Source organism: Microplitis demolitor, chromosome 8 (assembly GCF_026212275.2).
Source record: "Microplitis demolitor isolate Queensland-Clemson2020A chromosome 8, iyMicDemo2.1a, whole genome shotgun sequence".
Lineage (NCBI taxonomy): Eukaryota > Metazoa > Arthropoda > Insecta > Hymenoptera > Braconidae > Microplitis > Microplitis demolitor.
This window is the reverse complement of record NC_068552.1, coordinates 1042929-1066915: the sequence shown is the minus strand read 5'-3', so window position 1 is coordinate 1066915 and position 23987 is coordinate 1042929. Positions and strand designations below refer to the sequence as shown.

Genomic DNA, 23987 nt, shown 5'->3' with positions numbered 1-23987 from the left:
ATTACAGATCGAAATAGATTTCAGGCGAGTTTCCAAGTTGACAACAATTTGCAGTCATGGACTGGAGAATCCCCTGAGGCGCCCACACTGTGACGTGTTCAAAAAGTAACCTGTACTTTTAAATGTGCGCAAGCCTTAAAGTGTAAGGACACGAAACACGATAATCATGGATTGACTGAAAATTACAATTTAATTTATTATTGAATATAATTCGCCTTCTTTATTTGATATTCTACAAATAAAGGAGCACAAAGTTCAAAAAGAACAAGAAAAAAAAATGAATATTAATAAGCTGATTTGTTTCACGTACAAGTTACAATAATTATGTGCTGAAGAAAAATTACCTGTTCAATATTCAGTTTTTTGTTGTTAATTATTTTAAAAATAACATTAAGGGTGTAATATTTTTCTGTGCAGTTTGATTTTATATTTTTTTAATTTAAAAGAAATAATTATTTTTTTAAATTTGTTAGTTTTGATATCGGAAGTTTTGTAATCATCGACATTAATCAATCAAAGAACTTTATTTTTGATTTACGGTATTTTGACATACAAATCACATGATGGAGTCGAAAAAGAAGTTGAAGGAAAAAAGAAGGTGGGTTATGGTGACAATTTAAATATTTATCCACAGATTCAAATTTTTTTTTATTAAATCCTTGATAAGAAGAAATACAAAAAAATCGGAAATTAAGATTTTTTTGAATTCTTAAAAAAAAAAAAATAAAAAAAAAAGTATTCAGTGATTAGAAAAATTTAGTGACTGAAAAGTATTTGGAAGTTTTTAAAAAAAATTGAGTATTTTTAAATATTTGTAAAACTTTTCATGAATCAAAATTGGAATATTTAATTACTAGATAAAATTTGAAAGTATTTTAAAATTGTAATATTTCTCAATTGGTACAAAATGAAACTCATTATTAAGTAATTAATTGAAAGTATTTTAAAAAAATTTATATTTTTGAATCGTTCCGAGTATTTTAAAAATCGAAAAAGTTGACTTATCTGGTGATTAAAAGTTATCGAAGTATTTAGAAAGTTGAATAACGAGTGATTTGAAACTTTCTAAAAGAATTTAATAATGAGAAATAAGGAGGATCTAAAATTTACCAAAAAATAAGAAAGTAAGATACCGGAGGGTAATAAGGCCTAGTTGAGGGAGATTTTGAATAGAATCGAAAATATTGCATTTAATTATCGAAACGTATCATTAATCTTTATTTCAATTAGCCATAAAATGTAATGAAGTAATGGTAATTTTTACCATAAACAAGCAAAAAATTATACTTTTACAAAAACCATACGAATAGGCCTTACTTTACTACGGTAGGGTAATAAGGCCTACGGGTTAAACAAACTGGAATAGTTTAACTATACTTAATAAAATTGGTGTTAGAGATGAATCATCATTTAAATTTAGTAACAATACTTTTTAAGAATCAGAAAACTAGATTGTTTTTTATAATTTCTTCTGCGCTACGACAGCATATGACGGATGATGAAATATAGAAGACAGGGAACGTGGTATCGGGACTATAAATTTGTCGTAACATCTCTATGCAAGACCCTTCTGCTAGAGTAGCCTTTAGCGGGGGCGATTATTTTAAATATCATTTATGTCACTTAGGCTTTATTGCCCGACAGGCCTTATTACCCGCGGGTACATTATTGAAAAAAAATTTTTTTAATGTTTCCTAATCGCTTTTCTTAATTAGTTATATACCTGGTAATGATTCATTACTACAAAAAATTTAAGATATCGGTGCTACACCTCCATGTTCTTGAGAATTATATATATTTCAGTAATTTTTAATCAAATTACATTTAAAATACAGTCGAATTCCATTAACTCGGACAATAATTCTACGGAGGAGCGGAAATTTGCTGGAAATTCTGACTTATCAAATGCCCCTTCTTATTTCAAAATAAACTACACGCATGCGCTTTTAAGTTTACATAAATGACACATATATGTATTTATAAGAACACGTGTAAATGTATATTATCGGGTAGCGACAACGTAGCTCGTAGTTGGAGTCAAGACTGAGAGGAAGTTCCAAGTTAATGGAATTCGACTGTACTCTAAAATCTTTTAAATTCTTCGTTCGGAAATAATCGAATCTTTTCGTTCATTCTCGTTCTAATAGTCTAGAATGAATTATGTAACGTATTGAGGCGTAAGCGAGCATCTTTATGTAAAACATCTTATAAATTTTCTTTTGTATTGTAATTATATCCACGTACTAATCCCCCCCCCACCACCCTCTGTTTCCTATATACACCCACACACATTCGGTGACACACATATACATACTCATATATATGTGCATACAAATATACCTGGTTTAGCTCGTTAATACGTTTACTATCTGAAAATAGGATAAGAAGATCGGTACGATATCTGAAAAGAAATAAATTACATGTACATGTATATAAATATATATAATTACTAAGATAGGCCAAATCAACTTTTCAGATTAAAATAAACTTTTTTTTATTATCTTATCATTTTTGGCCTACAAAGTAATTATTTCTATCATGGACAAATAAAAAAAACGTAATTGGGAATAAACGGACACTTTAATATGAATATATATTTTTATGGGTCGTATAGCTACAAAAATGAAAGTATCTTTCAGTAACGGTAGATAATTATAAGCGTGAATAATATTTGCACCCGATTCCAAACCTGTAGGTCTTGCAGTAAAAAAAAACATCAATGGTTTTTTATCCACTCCCAATCTCTAGAGTCTGTTATAATATTGAAATACTCGACAATTGAATCGTTATTCGAAATGCTAGTAACAAAAAATCGGTCTATCATTTGACCCATCGGGCCAGCCTCAATACTTCCCGCTCTTTTCTATCTCGGTGAGCTCGAAAAAGTTGTGGATACACACTCATTACATGAACAATCGGTACTCGGAGCTTGGTGTTGGAAAATAAACGATTTTTCTTCACTTCTACGTGTTAGCGCTATTTCAGAAGACTTGTCTGAAGCTTCAACAGAAAATATACACTCAATGCATAAACAGTCGGTACTTGAGGTTCGGTGTTGGGAAAAGAATTCGGTCTATCAGTTGATCCTGCACGTCAGCTTCAAAACTTTCCACTGTTTTAGAACTCGTTGAGCTTTTTTACCATTTATGCCTTCAACGATATCTCTAGAACGAATTTACCGATTAAGCTGGTTATGATTAAGCTAAAATTCTCTCAGTCTACCGAATTTAATAAGCCGCGTCGAATGATACCTTAACGATCAAAATCGGTTTATCCGTTCAATAGATACACACACAAACACTCGAACATCATCGTGAAATTAGTCATAATAGCTTCCGAGTTAATAGAAGCTAACTTTATGGGATTCCCTGTACTTGAAATTTTCTGATCTTTGAACTGATGAAAAATTATATTTCAGGAGCAATGATAAAAGGAAAGAAAAATCACGAGACGCAGCGAGATGTCGGAGAAGTCGTGAAACAGATATCTTTGTAAACATGGCAGCAGCGTTACCTATTTCCCCTGATGAAACAGCTCACTTAGACAAATCGAGTGTGATGAGACTAGCAATCGCGTATTTAAAAATTCGTAGCGTTGCCACCGCCTTAAATAAGCCTCTGGCAAAAACAGAATCAACAATTGGAGACGAATTTTTCTCTCAGGCTTTGGATGGATTTATGTTAGTTCTTGCCAGCAATGGAGATATGGTTTATCTTTCTGAAAATGTTAGTGATTATCTAGGAATCTCTCAGTTGGATATGATGGGCCAGAGTGTTTATGATTATAGCCATCCTTGTGATCATGATGAAATAAGAGAGTTTTTATCAATGAAACCCAAAGACATTACTGAAAAATGTTCTTGTAATTTTTTTATACGACTCAAATGCACGTTAACGAATAAAGGGAAAAAAGTTAATCTTAAAAGTGCTTCTTATAAAGTAAGCATCTATATTTATACTAAAACATATTATTCTCATATAATCAAAAATTTAAGTATAATTTTTGTCTTCAAAAAAATAAACTGAGATCTAAAAACTTGTAATTTAAATTGAAGTCAAATTATAACCGGAGCGCGTTGATTTGAAATTTCAAATCTTTACTTTGAAATGATTTCAGTTATTTTAGCTTTTTACTACATCGTTTAAAATAGCTTTTACATAAATTAGATTATAACTCTTCAAGCAAATGCATAAATTCCTCCGTTTTTACTACCTGCAGTCGGTGAAAACGAATGTAAACATTTGATTGTAAATATGCTCAAAATAAATCATGACCTCGAAAATTGTATTTAACGACATAGTACGGCTCACGCATTCCCGCCTCTTTTTTTCATGCGCACAAGTCTGAAAGTGGAAGTTCCTTAGCAATCAAACTTTATTTTTGTACCCTCATTTCAAAAATGGCCAAAGTCAGCCCCCTGATCAAAAACTGATTGAATCTGATTACAAAATTCTAATCAGATTTAATGGGAAAGTTCCGAATTTGATTGAAATTAAATCGAAAATTTTAATTAGGACCTTCTACATTTTTTTTCTAGTAATTAGTTGATGCAGAGGTGCGTAGAAGGCCGTATTTTATGATTTCTAGAATATCAGTTAATTTTTTGGAGACAAACAATTATCGTTTGAGTTTTCAATACCAATCTTTCTGTTTTATTTTGATTCTTTAAATAATTATTCATAAATAGGTAATTCATTGCACTGGGCGCCCAATGGTTACTTCTGATATTGCAATGAATGGTGAATCATGTGAAACATCAATGATCGAAGATCAAAATGGCAACGAAACAGAAGCTTCACAATTTTCATCTGGTGTTGCATTAGTTGTGGTAGGGTGTCCTATACCTCATCCAAGTAACATTGAGATTCCTCTTGGTCGTCAAACATTCTTATCTAAACACAATCTTAATATGAAGTTTACTTATGCTGATGAAAGGTTCGTATCCATTGACATTGATTTGAACTTTATATTGTTAATATAAAAGAAGGGTCTAAAAAAACAATCGACTCGATGGACCGACCCTTCTTACTTTTTGAGCTCAATAACATTCGACGGTTTTTGAAAAATTCGGAAAGTGATACTGTGATTGGGAGAGTCAGAATTTATATTCCGTGTAGGCTATACCTGCAGTTTTTACCAATGATAGAAGTTTATTCAATAGATTTTATTATATATTTTCAGATTGGCAGAGCATTTCGGCTGGAATAATAATGAGTTGATCGGTAAATCAATTTTCGAGCTTCATCATGCTCTTGATAACCATGCTCTTGACAAATCTTTTAAATGCCGTAAGTATTTAATAATATTCCAATCCATAACATTCTACCAAGAATCATTGCATATGATATTGTAATTAAAATCACGAAAGACTTGAATAAAACGTCATTAACCCAATAATGCCGGTTGCTATTGCATAGATTTTTTCAATCAAACTATTATAGTTCTTATTTAGCAACCTCTATATTTTGCCGTAAAATATCCGAGTCATATTATTCTATGTGCTTTTAGTTTGAAGTTAAAAAAAGCAGGATCGAGTGACTTGCATAGAAATGATTGACAGTGAGAAATTAACTTTCACTCCCCAAACAACATTTGTCATTTGTACACGACCGAATTAAATTTGAATCAACCCCGTCATATAGTTAGTAGGTTTCGACATATCGAACCTCTTGGCAAATTTAAATCGACTGAAATTCGGATAAATTAAAAGTTATTAAAAGTTTTTTTTTTTTTTTTTTTTTTTTTTATTATTTTAGTATTCAGCAAAGGACAATGTGAAACTGTAGCATATCGATTTCTCGGCAGGACAGGTGGCTATGCGTGGGTAGTCACTCAAGCAACTCTCATTCACTGCACGAAAAAACGCAAACCGTTATCTATTGTTTGCGTCAATTATATATTGAGGTAAGTTACAATAATTACTGTAGTATTAGCGTACTAGTATCTATTGATTTAGAAATTACTAGATGCCAAACTAATAGGCATGTGGACTCTGCGCAGTGGGTGTGCGCGAACCCATTAGTTTTAGTCAAAAATGAATGATTGCGCACATTTACCCACAGTGCACACTTATTCCACATGACTCTGATAATATGAGATTTATTTATTAAAATTTTTAAGCCCTGAAGCCTTAGCTTCCTAAGGGCCTTACAATGAATACAAAGTGATAAATATATAAAGAGGCGCAAAAAAAAAAATTTTCATAACAATATTTAACTATAAGATTTTGTCATAAAAGGCTGCGGTTTTTTGATATTATCAAGTACAAAAAAATTATTGCGCTTTGACGTTCTTTCTAAAAATAAGACTAAATGTTTTCGTTAAAAAGTTATCCACGAAAAAATCCAAAATGAGCATTTTTTGAATTTAAAATGTCCGCCATTTATAAACTACTTGACCGATTTTGCACATCTTCGAACTTAACCGAGATAATCATTCATAGAATAAGTGTGTCAAGTTTCATTAAATCCGTTTAAAATTGTGGGCGCTGTCGTCGCAATAACGCGTTATATATATAAACTTTTGAACCGATGGTATTTTTGGAACCTACTCGAATTATTATAGACTATGGCGAAATTCTTTTAAAATCCCACCGTGAAAAATACAATAGACAAATTTCATGAAAGCTACTGCAGAAAGTGTTACAATGCCACAATTTAATCATGCTCTATCTAACGAAAAAGAATCATTTCATATCACAGTAATTCTGAGATAATTATTTTCCGAAAACTATTTTTTACTTTTCGTTGGAGGCAGCTATTTTCATTTTCGTTAATTGCTTAATTTTTTGTCTTAAGAAATATAAACGATGTTAAAAATAAATTGTAAAAATACAAAAATTTTATTTGTTTAAGACTTTAAACAATAACTAGGTCACTGACGCGCGCATACATGCGTTAATATCTGTAGCAAACTTCTAATATTTTTTTATGTAATCTTCAATTTGTCATCTCTTTCTAAATGTAATTAATTATAGATTCGTTAAGGAAATCTAATTTATTATTTTCATTGAGACAAAATAATGATTTTTTGTTTACTTAAGTCTAATTTTAAACGCCGGAATTTCAGTATTTTTCCAATGGGATTCTTCTTCTTCTATTCGCTCATGAAAAAAGTATTTTATCTGTTATTTTTGAAGTAAACATCACGAACTTATCGGGTAAAGGTGAATTAGCGTTGACTGCTACATTTTGCCTATCTTGTACACATACGTCGACATATAAATATCAACGACCAAATTGGTCATCGTCGTGACGATATCAGGGAGAGAAGAAGAGCAAAGAAGAGAGGTTCTTTAAAGTAAGAGTAGGAGAAACTATAAGAACAGTGACAAGTGAGAAAATATTGTGTAACTCTTGTAAATACGAATACAAGATTTTATTTTCTTCATATATTTCTGTGGATTAGACAAATTTTACTGTGGAACTAACGGTATTTTTTTTTTTTTTCATCGAAATCGTTATATAAAATTAATTTTTTATTTATTTGAGGTGAGAAAAAGATCAAACGTTTATAAATTTTTATTTTTGACAAAAATCATTCTATTGTAATTTATTTATAATCTCGTGAATTTTAAAATCTCATGTAATACTCTATTCTTGCTAAAGTAAAAAACAACTAATTTTTTCTGTTTGTATATCAATGAGGAATTCATTGTGGAAATTTATTTTCATTTGTTTATCATGGAAAATATCTGATACATTATCCACGAAACTTTAGTACTAGAACAGTTATACTAATGTGCTGCGTATTTTTTTTTGTGTTATTTGCACGTGCTCCGTTACGCAACAATTACCAGTTGCACTGTGGCCGTCATTTTATTTTTAATTATATTCGCTACATATTCAACCTGTCTTCACCTCTGTATGCATCGATCATGTCAATAGGTTCGGATTCATGCTTGAATTACAGATAGTAAATAATTCATTTGCATTTAATCGTGAACTGTCATTAATTGCTTTTCCGTATTATATCGTTTTGTTTATTTTAAATCCGGAAAAAAATGATGCTCAAAATTTTAATAGTTTGTAATTTATTTTCGACTTAAAATTAGTATATAAATTTATATTAAAATTTGATACACAGAAGAGCTAAATTTGTAATTTCGTATATTAAAATTAATATAAAAAAGAATCGATTAATTGGTATCTACAGTTATTACTATTCAAATAAACATACAAAAGTTTAAAAATGAGGAACCGAAAAATTAGTAAACGTACATATTAATATATAAAGATCTAGTATACGATTTTTTCATTTTATTATTTACCACTTATTCGATATATGTATATAATAAATTAATTTATAATAACGAATAAATAACATTTTATGTTAATTATTAGTCAATGGGATAGAATTTATAAAATACGAGTTAAAAATTTTCGGTATTTTTATGAGTAAAAAATCAGTATCTAGTATACTAATTTTTCATTTTATTATTTACCACTTATTCGAATTATGTATATTGTAAATTAATTTATAAATATGAATAAATTATATTTTAAGCTAATAATTGATCAGTGATATCGAATTTATAAAATAAAAGTTTGTAACTTTTGCAATTTTCGGCCGGAAAAATCAGTATCTAAGATAACAATTCTTAATTTGGCCAATCATTACTTTTTAATAGACTATGCCATAAATTGATAAACTTTCACTAATAAGTCACGTATCATACCTAAAAGTAATAAAATTTTACTTTTTGAAATAATTGATAACAGTTTTTAGGCATCTAGAAAAATTAGTAAACTACTTTGTAATCATCTTAGAAGTGTACATAGTTATTAAAGTAGTAATAACAAAATATTTATCTTTTTAGTGATATTGAATATGGAGATGAGGTGTACAGCATATGCCAATTGGAAGCACGAAACTCTCTCAATAATCTGAAAAAAGCTAAAAAAGTTGACGAAGACATAATAAGATCTGCAGAAGTACAAAATAATTATGATTCTGTAAAATCTACAGAAAAAGTGACATCTCCATCGATTCCATATCAATTAATAGAAGATGGTGATCTGATTGTATCTGAAGAATATGCTCGACCATTAGCTCCTGTAAGCTCTGAGATTGAAAACAAATTGACAGATTCAAAGAAATGGTTATTCCAGGTATGCATTAAGATTTTTTATCATCTTCATAATAAATATTAAGTTATTGCTATTGATAATACGATCGCAACTCATACAACAACAATAAATGTTTAAATGTTTTTAGAATAAACCTGTGATTGATTACAACTTGAATCAGACTCGTAGAAGCAAATCAGACAATTCTTCCATTGAATCTGTATCCGATCAAGACACTCCATTATCAATTACAAATCGTTCGTCTCCACAAACAGCAACTGCAAGTATTTTCGCTCCACGAACTGAGGATATGAACAAAGGTTTCCTCACCTTCAGTGAAGATCAACCAGGACTAACGAGTAAGTACTTCGGAATTCATCATTATTACCTATCATCACTAACTATTATTTTTTTTTTTCATCTATTTAGTGCTAAAAGATGAGCCAGAAGACCTTACTCATTTGGCTCCAACGCCAGGAGACGTTTGCGTTCCTCTTGAAGATACACCATTCCTTTCAGACATGCTCGATGAGTTTATGTTTGGTAATGAAAACTATTGTACGCTGTTGAGCCCAATTATACCGACAGAACTTCCAGACTCTAACACTGAACTTATTGAAGATACAATAAAAAAACATGACAATTTTGGAGATACTCTCGAGAATGACCCTTTTTTCTGTAGGAATTCAAGCCCGGTTCTCGATTCGTCTCAATCCTCAACAAACTTTTTCTCGCATTCGCCGAGTAAAAGTCCCGAGTTGTTCAGCACGAATTCGCTGCATAGTTCTGATATTGATAATGTGGCTGTTGGATCTGGAATTTCAGACGATGAATTGCTTATGCTAAATATAGATGAAGTAATAGCTGATGATGAACTTGTGTCACGCGCACCTTATATTCCTATGTCTGACCAAGATGAGGCTTTACAGCTGCTAATCAGTGACAATATGGTCATGTGGGGACCGACACAACCTCCTGATAAATCTAACTGGTAAATAAATTTATGCTTATTAGTTTAATGGCTAAGTTATAAATTGCTACATTTATGATTGATATTTCCACAGGAATACAAAGAGAGACCGTTCAGATTATTACAAAGAATCTAGTTTGGCGAAATTATTAAAGAACGATAATGATCAAGATAAACACGAGTATGTCATTTCCATGGATTCAGATCAGATTCTCGACCAGACTTCGAAAATTGGTAAGTAATTTTTTTTTATTTATAAAAACTAAAATCATCAAGTCTCTACTTTTGAATTATTTAATTCAGGATACAAGCGATCCAATAAACGTCTGCACGAGACGTCTTCATTGAACACAGAAGACACGAATAAACGCATGAAGTATCAAGACATGATGAGAGATAATTCTCCATCTATCACTGTCGCAAAATCATCAGACACAAATTTATCTCACGCCGTTGAATTTACGGCCGGTGTAAATGGTGTGAAACGAAAGAGTCCTCGTATTGATGAGATTAAAACTGCCAATAATAAACGAAGCAAAATGCGTTTGTTGCAACAACTTATAGAAGAACATGAATTATCAAGTACGATGAAATCTGGACAATTAAATCATCTGGTTGATGGCATGGAACATTTTCAAGGGAACGATATCGGTGGCGACATCAACGGTGACAATGAAAACCTACAGGAACGGCAATCCAATAGCGTTCTTATGAACCTTCTCATCTCTGGTTGCGATGTGAGTGCGGGTTATGTTTGTTTCGTTAAACCAAAATCAGCTTCTAAAATAATTATTAGTAAATAAATAATAGATAAGCAAGATTATTTTTTTGAATAAGTTTAAGAATATAAATAATTAAGTGAAAATATTTTCAGTGTTCATGCGCGAGTTGAACAATGAAGAGATATTATTAACTGGTTATAGAATTCATGTGGAGAAATAGTTAAATTTACTTCTTGCTAATCATGTAACAAAAGTACGTCTTCCGTTGTTACAAAATGGCACCATTGAATAATAAATGTCGTTCACAATCCTGTGGTTAGTCTAGTTTATTGATTACCGTACTTTTCATTGATATAAATAGATATTTATGTCGGCTGGAGTATAATATATATATTTCCGGGAAACCCATGGGAATTTATCGCTTTTGAGTATATTTTTTTCTGAATTTTTTTTATTACTATAATCAAATGAAAGAGTTTATTCGAACTTTTCCGCTCAATCGGGTGATTGAAACTTTTTTGAGATTTAACTTTTTAAAATATAACATGAGAGTTCGAGGCATGCACTTTTGGATTTTTTAAATCTTTTTTTTTTTTCATGTATAAAAAAATCTGAAAACGGTTGACTCCCGCCGACGAAGATTCTTCCAGCTCATGTACACAGAATGGTATAGATACGACCGATTTTATAACGATTTGGGCGAAATGGGGTTCCGTTTCGCCAAACTTCTCCGCTTGAGAGAAGCATAATAGCGAATTTGGTCGAGCGCACATTTTTAAATGTCAAATTTAAAAAGACAAAAAATTTGTTCTAGAGTTAGGAAAAAAAACTCCAAGAAATTTTCAAATTTACAATCAATTATATGATGTTTTCGATGAATAATATAAATGTCAGACCATAATAAATATACAGTATATTTGTCAGTTAAATATGTGTTTTGGAGTTGCTACTAGTGTCGCATAATCATCATATATATTCGATATCAGAGAAATTAAAAAATTATACAGAATATGGGTAAGTGATGTGCTCCTTTTTGTAAAGGAAAAGCAACTTTCACTTTTCCCAATGATGGAAAACGTCGGGCTCTTTGGGAAAAGACTATAAATGTAAATTTTCGGTCTTCGAAATCGAGGTTATGTCCTAACTATTTCGCGAAGGATGTTATTGTTGAAAAAAATGAAAGTTATTACACAGGTAAATAAATAGTTGAGTTATCTTCTCTTAACTGTGCAGCATTCCATATGAGATATTTATTATTATTTGTATCCATATTGTTAGATAAGTTAAGAAATTATTTTTAACGTTAAATTTCTGCGCGCCATCGAATGAGCTATGATGCTACCTCTGGGCCTAGTTTAACAAAAACGGAATCCCATTACAGTAATCTAAAGATGTCTTCCAAGACTACTGATTGGTCGACAGGTCTCCAGGACTAGCTCAAAGACCCACTACGGCCTATGTCTGTCCGACATTTTGTATTAGCCTCTTTTTATTATCTTTAATCATCGCCCTCTTGGTCTTCCGCAGAATCCTGTTCCAATATTCGATGTCACTAAATTAAAAAAATAGTTTACATGATGAATGCAAGCAGAACAACGTCGCTAAATGTCTAAAGTCAGTGCCATGCAGTCATTATAAAAATAATTTATTTTATCAGTATGAAAAAATATTTATACTTTATAAAACTGATAAATACCTTCCACGCTTTCTTTATGAAAAAGTCGTTATTAAAAATATTCATCATGGATGCTTATTGTCCCTATTAGCTGCTAACATGACCAACCATCTTTATAGCAACCGTTGCCATGACAACAGTCCCCATAGCAACTGTTGCTATGACAAAAGTATCCATAGCAACTGTTGCCATGACAACACCAACTATTTTAGGATAGATATTATAGAACTCAGCTATTACCTTTATTTACACATATGTGCGCTGAATAATTAAATGCGCATGCGCAGTCTAGAGATTATAGCCATGTTAATAAAGAAGCTAAATCTGAAGTAACGTACTAAGAGAGAAAAATGATAGGTTAGTTATTGGCTTAAATTATTAAGTAGGGATATGCTCCGCCCATTTTACTCAAATTCACTGGTTATTTAGGCTACTAAAAGTATGTTTCAAATTATCCTTTAATTAGCAAGTATTTTTTATTATTAAATTTTCATTTTAAGCTGCGAAAGGAATTTTTTTTCTTTATAGTGACTTCTTAGTCTTAAAATTACTTCCGAATTATTCATGTTTTAATTGTTATAGATAAGGTAAGGTTTCTGTCTTCCAAAAGTCACAATTAAACCAGAAAATATCACAAAGACAATGAGAATAACATTCGTTTTTATTTTATAAGCTTCTATTGGCTCTTCTTCCTCTAATGATGTCTAATAATTCTTTTCAACCTCATTATCATTTTTTTTTTTTTTGCCAAGCAGAAAATATATGTCGACCTGCCGACGCTGCTAGAAGACATCAACATAAATGGGGATCACTAAGCATTGAAGATATCTAGTGTGACAAGATGTACATTAACTTGACTTCATCAAGTTTAAAGGATTTTACAATAATCAATAATATATTTTCATTTAAGTAACACTTATTGTTTCAAGTTCAATTTAAATACTACTAATAATACTTTTTGTAACCCGAAAAATTATTGTTCAACTCAGCATTCATTGAGTTAAGAACTTTTGAGGTCATAAATATATTGTCTGACACTTCAATAGACTCTCTGATTAAAAACTCCGATTAAATGCGATTAAAAAGTTCTAATCGGGCTTAATTGGAAATTTCCGATTGAGTTAAATGAAAATCGAAAAAAAAAAATTATTATTTTCGAATCAAATCTGATTAAAAAATTTCAATCGTTTTTAATCGGAGTTTTTAATCAGGGTTCCTATAAAAAAGTGTCCAACTTGTATCCCAACAAAAATGACAGCTATTTATAGAAAAGAAAAAAAAATGTAAAATACAATTTGCAAGCTATTTTTATACACTATCATTTAAGATTAAAATATATTTTTTTTTTAATACGTTTGGGCTGACAAATAACTTGAATGATGTATGTACAGATAGGCGTTTTTTTTTAAATTTATAATGGAACGTAAAGTACTATTGATAAGATATCATGCATTCTTAAATAACCATAAATTTAAATTTTCTAACTTCTACTAAACATCTGATTCGAATGTTAGATTATAAAGCTTGTCACTCAAACTTATTTGTTTTATTTGAATTTTTAATACTGTTTGAAAACATCAATTACTGATGAATTAAATTTATATTATATATATATATATATATAAATATTATACGATTATTAAAAAATGTAACAACATTTCTTGGAAATATTTTTAAATAAATTTTCATTGTTTAATACATTTTCAAGATTAAAGATTATTAGTTATTTGTGTCTTCAAAAATACTTAACCTGCTAAAATAACATTATACAGAAAATATACTGCATTTTTATAACTAAGGTACCTGCGGGTAATAAGGCCTAAGTGACAGAAATTATATTTAAAATAATCGCCTCTGCTAAAGGCTACTCTAGCAGAAAGGTCTTGCATAGAGATCTTACGACAAATTTATAGTCCCGATACCACGTTCCCTGTCTTTTATATTTCGTCATCCATCATATGCTGTCGTAGCGCAGAAGAAATTATAAAAAACAATCTAGTCTTCTGACTCTTAAAAAGTATTGTTGCTAATTTAAGTGATGATTTATCTCTAATACCAATTTTATTAAGTATAGTTAAACTATTCCAGTTTGTTTAACCCGTAGGCCTTATTACCCTACCGTAGTAAAAAAAGGCCTATTCGTATGGTTTTTGTAAAAGTATAATTTTTTGTTTGTTTATGGTAAAAACTACTATTACTTCACTACATTTTATGGTTAATTGAAATAAAGATTAATGATACACTTCGATAATTAAATGCAATATTTTCGATTCTATTCAAAATCTCCCTTAGCTAGGCCTTGTTACCCGAGGGTACCTTATAAAAATTGATGACTTTAAAAATTACTATGCTAACAAATTACTTTCCTGCTTAACAGCATTATTTAAAATAATTAAAAAATCTTACCGCACGATGGACGGTGTGGCCTAATGGTTATAGATAAATTGAATGGACTATTGCATAGGCTCAAATAGCTCGAGTGGAAGAGAACCCAGCGCGTAACCGACATGTTCTGGATTCAACTCCCAGTTCTCCTAGCTACTTTTTATATTCACGCTAGAAATGCTCTGATTGACGAATAGTCATTACAATCTCTGATTAAGAGTCCTGATTGATACTCAATCGGATTTCTATTAGATTCAATCGGAAACAAGCATTCAATCAGATTTGCTCACGAACATCCCAAGTATCCGATTAAACTTCAATCGGATTTTATCATAAAAAAATATTTATTATTTTTTGATCAAATCCAATTAGAATTTCCAAGTCGAAGTTTTAAATCAGGGACAATTTAAGTAATAAAGCGTAAGCTATGTTATGTTTCCATGTTGAAGTTTTGCAAAATAAGTTTTTATTTGGGATAAATCCAATTATACAAATTTCTCTAATCAATTATCCATATGCACATTGACAGTGAATACTTAATATATAAAACAAACTCAACGTGCGCAATAATTAGTATAGCCTGTTTCTTTTTGTTTGTCACATATTATATCAACCTATATATAATCAGTTAACATATGAGTTATATAATTTTTATAAAAACTAAGAGTAGTAAATCTTAGAAATAAAAAAGCAGTTTGCAATGCAACCGAGTTCCATTAATTCGGACCGTTAATCTATGGAGTGGAAATTTCCTGGAAACTTCCACTTATCGTATGCCCCTTCCCCTTTAAAGAGTAAACTACACGCATGCGCTCTTACGTTTACATGAATGATGCATATGACAATATACACAAACACATACAAATGTATAGTTTAGGTAGGAGATAGGGTAGCTCGTAGTGGGGCTCAAGATTGAGGGGAAGTTCTGAGTTAATGGAATTCGACTGTATTCCTATACTACATTTCCGATGTTAATTCAAAACAGAAAAATATACTAGTATATGGAAAAACGTAAACGAGGCTTAAAAAACTCATTTTTTGAAATTATTCAAAAAATTTCAAGCCTTATGATTATCAATAGTTACAAATATATTAATTCTCAGTTGATAGATACGTTTTAATTTGAAAAGAAAGCTACTCACTATTATGAAATCATTTTCTATGATAAAAGAAAATTTTATTCAATTTTATTAATAGCCATGTTACAAATTGAAAAATATCAAAGTAATAAGTTTAGATCGCAACATTTAGTAGATTCCACATCCTTATAGATATTTTTTTTAACATTTTACAATACGTAAATACACTAGTATATGTATGAAATGTTGAGAAAACTTAATTTTCCAATTATTTTTAATTAAACAAAGTTGTTATTCGCATTACATTACGCGCTTTTGCACTTATTTTGTACGATTAATAAAAACATAAAGTTAACTTTCATCAACTTAAATCATAATTATGATGCAAGTATCGCTAAATATGCACATGTAAAATAAAACGTATTTAATTATTGAAAACATACGAGGGTCCTAAGATATCTCAACACAACGAAAATAATTATCTATAAACATTACAAAGAGACTAAAAATAAAAAAGCCTGTAATTATCTTTTTTTATCAATACATAAGTTTTTTCACTATTATACATGGTTATTAAGTTTATTATTTTTTTTAGTTTAAATATTTATCGAAATTAATTCACCTTTTATCGCACGATCTTTTTAACATAACAAATAGCATTTATATTGAGTCAATGCAACGAAGAAAAGACAATTATTCACCAATCGTTATTTATGTATTACCCAAACTTACTTTTTTATTTCCTGTACCGATTTCTGATTATTTTCCAAAAAAAAAAAAAAAGTGTAAAAATTTATTTTTAGAGTTTTGTAATTTGTACAATCACTTGTTTAAAAAAAGTGATGAAAAAATGTTTAATAACATTCTTACGGTATGTTAATTTTTTTTTTTTTTTTTTTTTGTTGAATTGTACTTTTTTCAATGCTTCTTCGTCGTATCAACCATTATCGTTATGCACGCCTCTCGAATTAATTTAAATGTGCATCAAATTTTTAGTGCTTAACGATGTTATTCTGAAAGATATGAAAATTATATTAATTATTAAACGAATTAACTTTATTGTATAGGTCGTTAAAGGCGTATGAGCAAGGACGTAAGGGAATAGGTCAAACGTCGTGTCATGTTATGGCGAGAAAATATTTATAAAGAAAAACAATTTGAATTTAATTTCAATTTTTCTTTTTAGGATGAAGCGATACATAGTATTTTTAATATACTGACGAATTGCTGCAAGTATCATCTTTCTTATCTATAGTTCTTTTATACTGCAAATAATTTAACATATTGATATTTGTTGATATACATAACCGCCCATTTTTCCATAAGAGCATTGTATTTTAAGTCGATTTTCAATAATTTTTTTCTTTAAAATCTAAACGGTTAGCGATCCTGAAATTTAGACAGTAAATTCTTAGATATAAAGTCTACAATCTGCGAGTTTGCAGCGATTCTTTACTAATAGACACACTATATAATGTTCTGTTAGAATTGCTTAAGATAACGGGTTTCTTTATCTTCAAGTTACTCCGAGCTCAAACGCAGTACTTATGGCCCTCATTGAAATTTAAAGTTCTATAAATGAGTATAATACAGTAGAACCTCGATAACTCAAACCTCGGTAAGTTCAAAACCTCTGTAACTCAAAAAATTTTTTGATTCCGTTCCCTTACCAGCCTAATACCTCTATTACTTAAAATACAAAACCTCGATATCTTAAACAAATATTTTGAGCATCGCCCTTGATAACTTAAAATAATATTTTGGTGACCTCCATAACTTAAAGTATCATCAGTGAGTCATTGTATTGAGTATGTATACAAACAAAAGTTTTTGTCAAAAGCTTAATTTATCTTCACTTCATTCTTCCGGTAAATCTCTCAACGAACGGAACTTAAAATGGAATGAAAATTGAACACTTTAACATATTTTAAATGATCTAACACCAGATCCACCAATCTCAATAGTGGCGCAAGGAAAGCCGTCAATGATTTATGAGCATTTATTGAGCGTTGTGAAGACATTAACGACGAAATTTTCTCTTGTTTACATAACATTGAAAGAATAATTGATGTAGAAAATCAAAAATGCATGAAACAAAAGAATATTACTGACTTTTTCTTAAAGAATTGAATTTACTTAAAGAAATAAATCAATAAATGTCACTTCTATTGAATTAAATGTATCTTCTTTTACTCAAGTTTCCAAAATCGATAAACCTCGTTAAGTTACAAATTTTATTTCAATAACCTCTCTAACTTAAACTCTCGATAAGTAAAGAACTCGATAACTCAAATGTTTTAACATTTTCCTTGAAATTTAACTTATCGAGGATCTACTGTATTATTATTCGATAAAATTATGTTGAACATCAAGTGGGCGCCACTGAATTTACTATACTAATGCTGAATAGACGACTCGCGAAGTAACGAAGAGGGCAGTCATGTTCAGGTATCTTTGACCATTCTGCAATAAATCTGAGCTAATATCTTAAAGTATGTAAATTAAAGACGAAAAATAGTGGGACAAATGAAGTATCCAATTCTGCTAGACTACCTTATAAAATCTAACAGTTTAAAATACTTACGCAGTCAATTAAATGGAAATAATAGATGAAAATTTCAGCAGCATCCAGACTTGGGCGCATCAACATCGCGACCTTGATTTATCTTTACTTTATGAGCTGGATCAGCATCCGTACCAGATGGTGGTCCAACTCGTGCTTTTATTTCTGCTGCCATTGTCATGAAAGCTTGTTCGACGTTCATTGCATTTTTTGCCGACGTTTCCAAAAATGGTATGGCTAATTGATCTGCGTAGTCCTGTCATAGTAAATTATGTTAATATAATTTCCTGATTAAAAACTGATTCAGAGCTTTCAATAAGTATTGAATTTAAACGAAGTTATACCTTCGCAGTAGCATAATCGACAACTTTCTTGACATTCAAATCACACTTATTTCCAACTAGCAGCTTGTTAACATTATCAGAAGCGTAACGATCTATTTCTTCTAACCACTGCTTAACGTTATTGAATGAGTCTTGATCTGTGCAATCATAAACAATTATGATTCCATGTGCACCTCTGTAATATGAACTCGTGATAGTTCTGAATCGTTCTTGTCCGGCAGTGTCCCAAATTTGTAGTTTTATCGTTTTCCCATCGAGATCAATAGTTCTTATCTTAAAATCAACACCAATAGTGCTAATATAACTCTCCGTGTAGGTGTCATCAGCAAAACGTAATAACAAACATGATTTTCCTACACCGGAATCTCCAATAAGAAGAAGTTTGAAAAGATAGTCGCTGAAAAAATGTTATTAAGTATCAGGATGAGTTTCGATGAGTAAAAAATTATCAGTAGCAGTAGGAAAAACAAATAGAGACATGGAACAGCTGGTTGTAAATATTGGAGATCAAAATACAAAGAAATTTTGCAGAGTGCACAAAAAAAAATTTTTAATTATTTTAGAAGACTTTAGATAGAATTAGTCATCGCGTAGATAAAAGATGACAAGGAATGTGACTGATAAAAGAAATAAAAAAAAATGAAAATATTGGTCGCGAAAAATTTAGATAAAGGGGAAAATTTTTAATCAAAATTTTGGATGCAAATTTTATTTTTTCGAAACTGATAGCAGCAGACATCAGAAAATTTTTTGAATTTTAAAAACAAGGAAATTAAAATTTTTCGACGCACAGAATTTTTTTTCGAATTTTTGAAAATATTTTCTTTGTTTACTGAAAGAAAAAAAAAAATTTAATGTCTGCTACTTTCAGTTTCGTCATTTTTTAATTTTTTGTTCAGATATCATAAAATTTAAAAAAGTATAAATACTTTTTAGAGTGAAATATTATAATTGCGTATTGGTTTAAAAATATACTGATGACTAAAGTAAAAAAACACAGAGGAATAATGTTATATTGACTTACTATTCAGGATTCATTGTAGACATGCTACGTTGGCGAAGGCGTTTTTTTTTTAGTCTACGTTCCTCACAACTGTCAAATCCCAACTAATACACCCAAAGTTATACCTTCTTAACCTTGACGTTATTTGTAACAGTAAATGAGTTAATGGTTCCTTGACGTTTCCGCGAGTCAATTTTCATGCATCGAAATTGTGATTAAATGTCCAAATAATGGCGGCCAGACATATGAAGTATCCCTTTTGTATTAAGTAAACGTAAGCATACTTTTTTAATCGTTTTTTTATTAAAACCTAGATAGCCAGGATTGCCCGCAAGTTTTTTCAGCAAAAGTTTCCTTTAATTTGACGTCAGATTGTTGACATTTTGATATTTTACTTGTTTGTAATTTTACCAAGCGGCTGCGCAAGGAAAATTTGAATTCAAAGTTTACTAAGATGTCTTTTAATTTGACAGCTAATATACGTCAATTTCCGTTGCTCTGGCTAGAATAGACTGCAGGTTTACGGAAATCTATAGATGAAATTTGACGTTAAATTAGTAAACTGTCAGTGATGTTGACCTGCTGTCAATTTTAAAGCCTTCACTTCCAGCAAGTTTTAGGTAACGTCTGACGAGACGTCACAAGTTTTCTGAATAAGTCTGTGAGTGACGTTCGCAATGGGGTTCTGTTTTTGTTAAACTAGGTCCAGGGGGCATCATAGCTCGTTCGATGACGCGCAAAAATTTAACGTTAAAAATAATTTCTTAACTTATCTAACAATATGGATACAAATAATAATAAATATTTCACATGAAATGTTGCACAGTTAAGAAAAGATAACTCAACTATTTATTTACCTGTGTAATAACTTTCATTTTTTTCAACAGTAACATCCTTCGCGAAGTGGTAAGAACATAACCTCGGTTTCGAAGACCGAAAATTTACATTTATAGTCTTTTCCCAAAAGGCCCGACATTTTCCATCATTGGGAAAAGTGAAAGTTGCTTTTCCTTTACAAAAAGGAGCACATCACTTACCCATATTCTGTATAATTTTTTAATTTCTCTGAAATCGAATATTTATGATGATTATGCGACACTAGTAGCTACTCCAAAACACATATTTAACTGACAAATATACTGTATATTTATTATGGTCTGACATTTATATTATTCATCGAAAACATCATATAATTGATTGTCAATTTGAAAATTTCTTGGGTTTTTTTTTCCTAACTCTAGAACAAATTTTTTGTCTTTTTAAATTTAACATTTAAAAATTTGCGCTCGACCAGACTCGCTATTATGCTGCTCTCAAACGGAGGAGTTTGGCAAAACGGAACCCCATTTTTGGATTATTTTTTAAAACAATAAATTATAAAAAAAAAAATATTTTGAAAAATTGCACCTGTAGTTTTTAAAATTTTCTACATGTACATTTTTTTAGATTTTTTTTTGCAATTTATTTGTTGAAAAAAAAGATCTAAAATTTTTTGATTGTCTGCTAACTTCAGGATCATGCTAAAATATTCATTTTAGTTTTGAATTCAAACTTTTTCTGTAAGATGGTAGTTACTGACAGTTTGTCAAAATTTCATCGGTCACACCGTTTTGTGGCGATAAAAAAAAGTGAGTAATATTCGTCACGTGACCAGTGTATATCTCCAAGACTATCTACATACTTTTGTTGTTTGTGGTATATAACCTTCATCGTGCTTGACTAAATAGACCAATTCACGTCACTTTTAAATTTTACAATAATAAAGTAGACATTTCTTTCATATTATCTTTAATTCTTATAAGTTACAACTCACGTGCGTAGGAACGCATGTTAAAATTTTTAACTCATAAATCATAAAAAAAGTAGATTTCTTAAACTCGTATATATAAGAAGATGAAAAACAACAAACGGAAGAATTAAAAATGTCAACATATATTTTTGACTTAGAGAATGTTTACTATTTCTCTTTTTTGAAATAACTTTTAAATCTCCATAAATTTATCTCCATGAAAACTCACAAAAATTTCCGGAGCAAATTATCATCCGTTTGAATTATTGAGCGTTCCTTTTTATAATTTTTGAAATATTCATGATGAGTGACGACGACCGTGATATTGATATCGAAAGTGATGTAAGTTGACCAGTTGGGTTGAATATTTTCTCAAAATTTATTTAATTACAATGATTACATTCTTATTTCAAAATTCCTTTTAATCAACTTTTTAATTCCAGGATGGCGATGACTCTGATTCTAGGCAGAGACCATCTAATAACACGCAATATTACTCCCAGGTACACCTGATATTTGTGTTGTTCTTAGTACTTATCTCTTCTTATCGCGAGCATGGATCCATCTTTGATTTGTCTCATAAAAACAAAGAAATTGACATCTTGAAGAGTAGAAAATTCATCAGGGATTGAACAAGTGGATAATAGCTTATGCGCAACTGAATGTTTAGGAATAGGGGGAACTGCAAAACCCTGATTAAAAATACTCATTGAAAAGGATTGAAAAAGATGAGAATTGAATCTTTTTGAGTACTTTCAATACCCCAAAGTTTTCATTTGGACATAAATTTAATACTTTTCGATCATATTGAATCCAAAAATAGTATAAGAATTTCTAAACTTCCGAGGAATTGAAAAAGATTCAAAAGAATTGATATTTTCAATCATTCCCAATACCAAAATAGTTCCACGTTTCGGGTTAAGACTTGAATTAAAAAAGACTCAAATGAATTTAAATTTTCAATTTTTCTGAATACTTTTCAATAACAAAATAATTTCACATTTCGGGTTAAGAGTGGGATTGAAAAAGATTCAAATAAATTGACATTTTTGAATCTTTTTGAATCCTTCTCAATACCAAAATAGTTCGATATTTCGGATCGAGTGTGGGATTGAAAAGAATTAAAATAAATTGACATTTTTGAATCTTTCTGAATCCTCAATACCAAAATAATTCGATATTGGAAGGTATTGAAATGATGAAAGATTGAATTCCTTTCAATACTTTTGAATTCCATTTTACGAATTACAAAGTATTCAAATGATCAAAATTTCAATTCCATTCAATACTTTCCAAAACCTCCGTATGGATTGAAAAGAATTTAAATAATTTTCAATCCTTTTCAATGAGAATTTTTAATCAGGGAAGTTCAGAAATGACTGACTATTTCAAGCTAGAAAGTTTCGGGCCTGCAGGGTTGCCGTTTCCTGAATCTTTTCATTGTCTTATGATTACTTTCGCGTAATTAGAGCCTGTAGATAAAAACTTGAAAACCTTGATTTTTAGCAACATTAATATAAACAGCTAAAATTAGCTATAAGTAAAATTAATATTATAAGACAAAAAACTATATTTCATAAACATATTTTTAAAATGCAGGCTGAAAAACGTGCTCATCACAATGCTTTGGAGAGAAAACGTCGGGATCATATAAAAGATAGTTTTTCTAGCCTACGAGATACAGTACCTTCTCTGCAAGGAGAAAAAGTTGCGAGTAGAGCACAAATTTTGAAAAAAGCTGCTGAATATATCCAATTCATGAGACGTAAAAATTCTTCACACCAACAAGACATTGATGATTTAAAACGGCAGAATATCTTACTAGAATCACAAAGTATGTAATCTTTCGCCATATTGCTTAGGGTAATGGCTGTTTCATTAATTTTGGAATATGTTTCTCATGCTTTTAATAAATATCATTGTTCATTAACATATAAGTTCTTACAGTTCGTACATTAGAAAAAGCAAAAATAACTGGAAATTTTGCTGCTGAATCATGCGAAGGAACAAAAGTGGAATCAGTTAATATTGGGAATTACAACGATTCTGAATCAGAGTCGACAGACAGTGAATCGGGCAGAACTATCCGTCATCCAAAAAAATTGAAAATTTCTAGTATCAATCATTGATTAAAATAAAAGATTTACGTCACATAAGGTTACTTTTTTTTTTATATTTTTGTTAATATTTTCCCGCAAACAAAAACAGCATTTTTTTTTTTTTTAAATAGAAAAACAAATAATACTTTAAATAAATAATTGATACGTTTCATAATATTTAATGTGATATGAATGCTAAATATACTCATTATTATATTAATGAATATATTTAGAAACTTTCTAGAATTTATTGAAATATGATGATGTACATGTAATTATATTGAAAATCT

At 30.2% G+C, this 23987-nt stretch overlaps 3 protein-coding genes across 7 annotated transcripts; 2 read left to right on the top strand and 1 right to left on the bottom strand.

Moving 5' to 3' along the window:
• Positions 1–121: 121 nt before the first annotated feature.
• Positions 122–14034, top strand: LOC103575904 (hypoxia-inducible factor 1-alpha). 4 transcript variants are annotated; one of them, XM_008555903.3, is made up of 11 exons: positions 122–598; positions 3419–3938; positions 4688–4935; positions 5182–5288; positions 5757–5904; positions 8819–9110; positions 9217–9427; positions 9498–10059; positions 10133–10272; positions 10342–10775; positions 13191–14034. In XM_008555903.3, exons 1-11 carry the CDS (start codon positions 561–563, stop codon positions 13248–13250), a joined length of 2760 nt encoding a protein of 919 aa, XP_008554125.1. In that variant the 5' UTR covers positions 122–560; the 3' UTR covers positions 13251–14034. The 4 variants fall into 4 exon arrangements, with proteins under 4 accessions (XP_008554125.1, XP_008554124.1, XP_008554126.1 ...); XM_008555902.3 differs by lacking the exon at positions 13191–14034 and having other exon boundaries at positions 122–396; positions 474–598; positions 10342–11073; XM_008555904.2 differs by lacking the exon at positions 13191–14034 and adding an exon at positions 10913–11073.
• Positions 14035–15263: 1229 nt separating this feature from the next.
• Positions 15264–20149, bottom strand: LOC103575908 (ras-related protein Rab-1A). The gene is made up of 4 exons (XM_008555910.3): positions 19831–20149; positions 18807–19203; positions 18484–18718; positions 15264–16912 (listed from the first exon to the last, which is right to left on the bottom strand). Exons 1-3 carry the CDS (start codon positions 19851–19853, stop codon positions 18518–18520), a joined length of 621 nt encoding a protein of 206 aa, XP_008554132.1. The 5' UTR covers positions 19854–20149; the 3' UTR covers positions 15264–16912; positions 18484–18517.
• A 1229-nt stretch (positions 20150–21378) lies between these two features.
• On the top strand, positions 21379–23759 carry LOC103575907 (protein max). Of its 2 annotated transcripts, none has more exons than XM_008555908.3 (4): positions 21379–21940; positions 22042–22101; positions 23198–23432; positions 23537–23759. In XM_008555908.3, the coding sequence occupies exons 1-4, from the start codon at positions 21899–21901 to the stop codon at positions 23725–23727; spliced, it is 528 nt and encodes a 175-aa protein (XP_008554130.1). In that variant the 5' UTR covers positions 21379–21898; the 3' UTR covers positions 23728–23759. The 2 variants fall into 2 exon arrangements, with proteins under 2 accessions (XP_008554130.1, XP_008554131.1); XM_008555909.3 differs by having other exon boundaries at positions 21401–21940; positions 23546–23759.
• The last annotated feature ends 228 nt before the right edge of the window (positions 23760–23987 follow it).

Coding starts and splice junctions, on each gene's coding strand:
- LOC103575907 (XM_008555908.3), top strand. CDS start 21,899: ATGATGAGTGACGACGACCGTGATATTGATATCGAAAGTGAT. Junction 21,941..22,041: donor ATATTGATATCGAAAGTGAT/GTAAGTTGACCA, acceptor TTTTAATTCCAG/GATGGCGATGACTCTGATTC. Junction 22,102..23,197: donor ACACGCAATATTACTCCCAG/GTACACCTGATA, acceptor TTTAAAATGCAG/GCTGAAAAACGTGCTCATCA.
- LOC103575904 (XM_008555902.3), top strand. CDS start 561: ATGATGGAGTCGAAAAAGAAGTTGAAGGAAAAAAGAAG. Junction 599..3,418: donor AAGTTGAAGGAAAAAAGAAG/GTGGGTTATGGT, acceptor ATTATATTTCAG/GAGCAATGATAAAAGGAAAG. Junction 10,273..10,341: donor CGACCAGACTTCGAAAATTG/GTAAGTAATTTT, acceptor TATTTAATTCAG/GATACAAGCGATCCAATAAA.
- LOC103575908 (XM_008555910.3), bottom strand. CDS start 19,853: ATGTCTACAATGAATCCTGAATA. Junction 19,204..19,830: donor TCTACAATGAATCCTGAATA/GTAAGTCAATAT, acceptor ACATTTTTTCAG/CGACTATCTTTTCAAACTTC. Junction 18,719..18,806: donor TCGATTATGCTACTGCGAAG/GTATAACTTCGT, acceptor TTACTATGACAG/GACTACGCAGATCAATTAGC.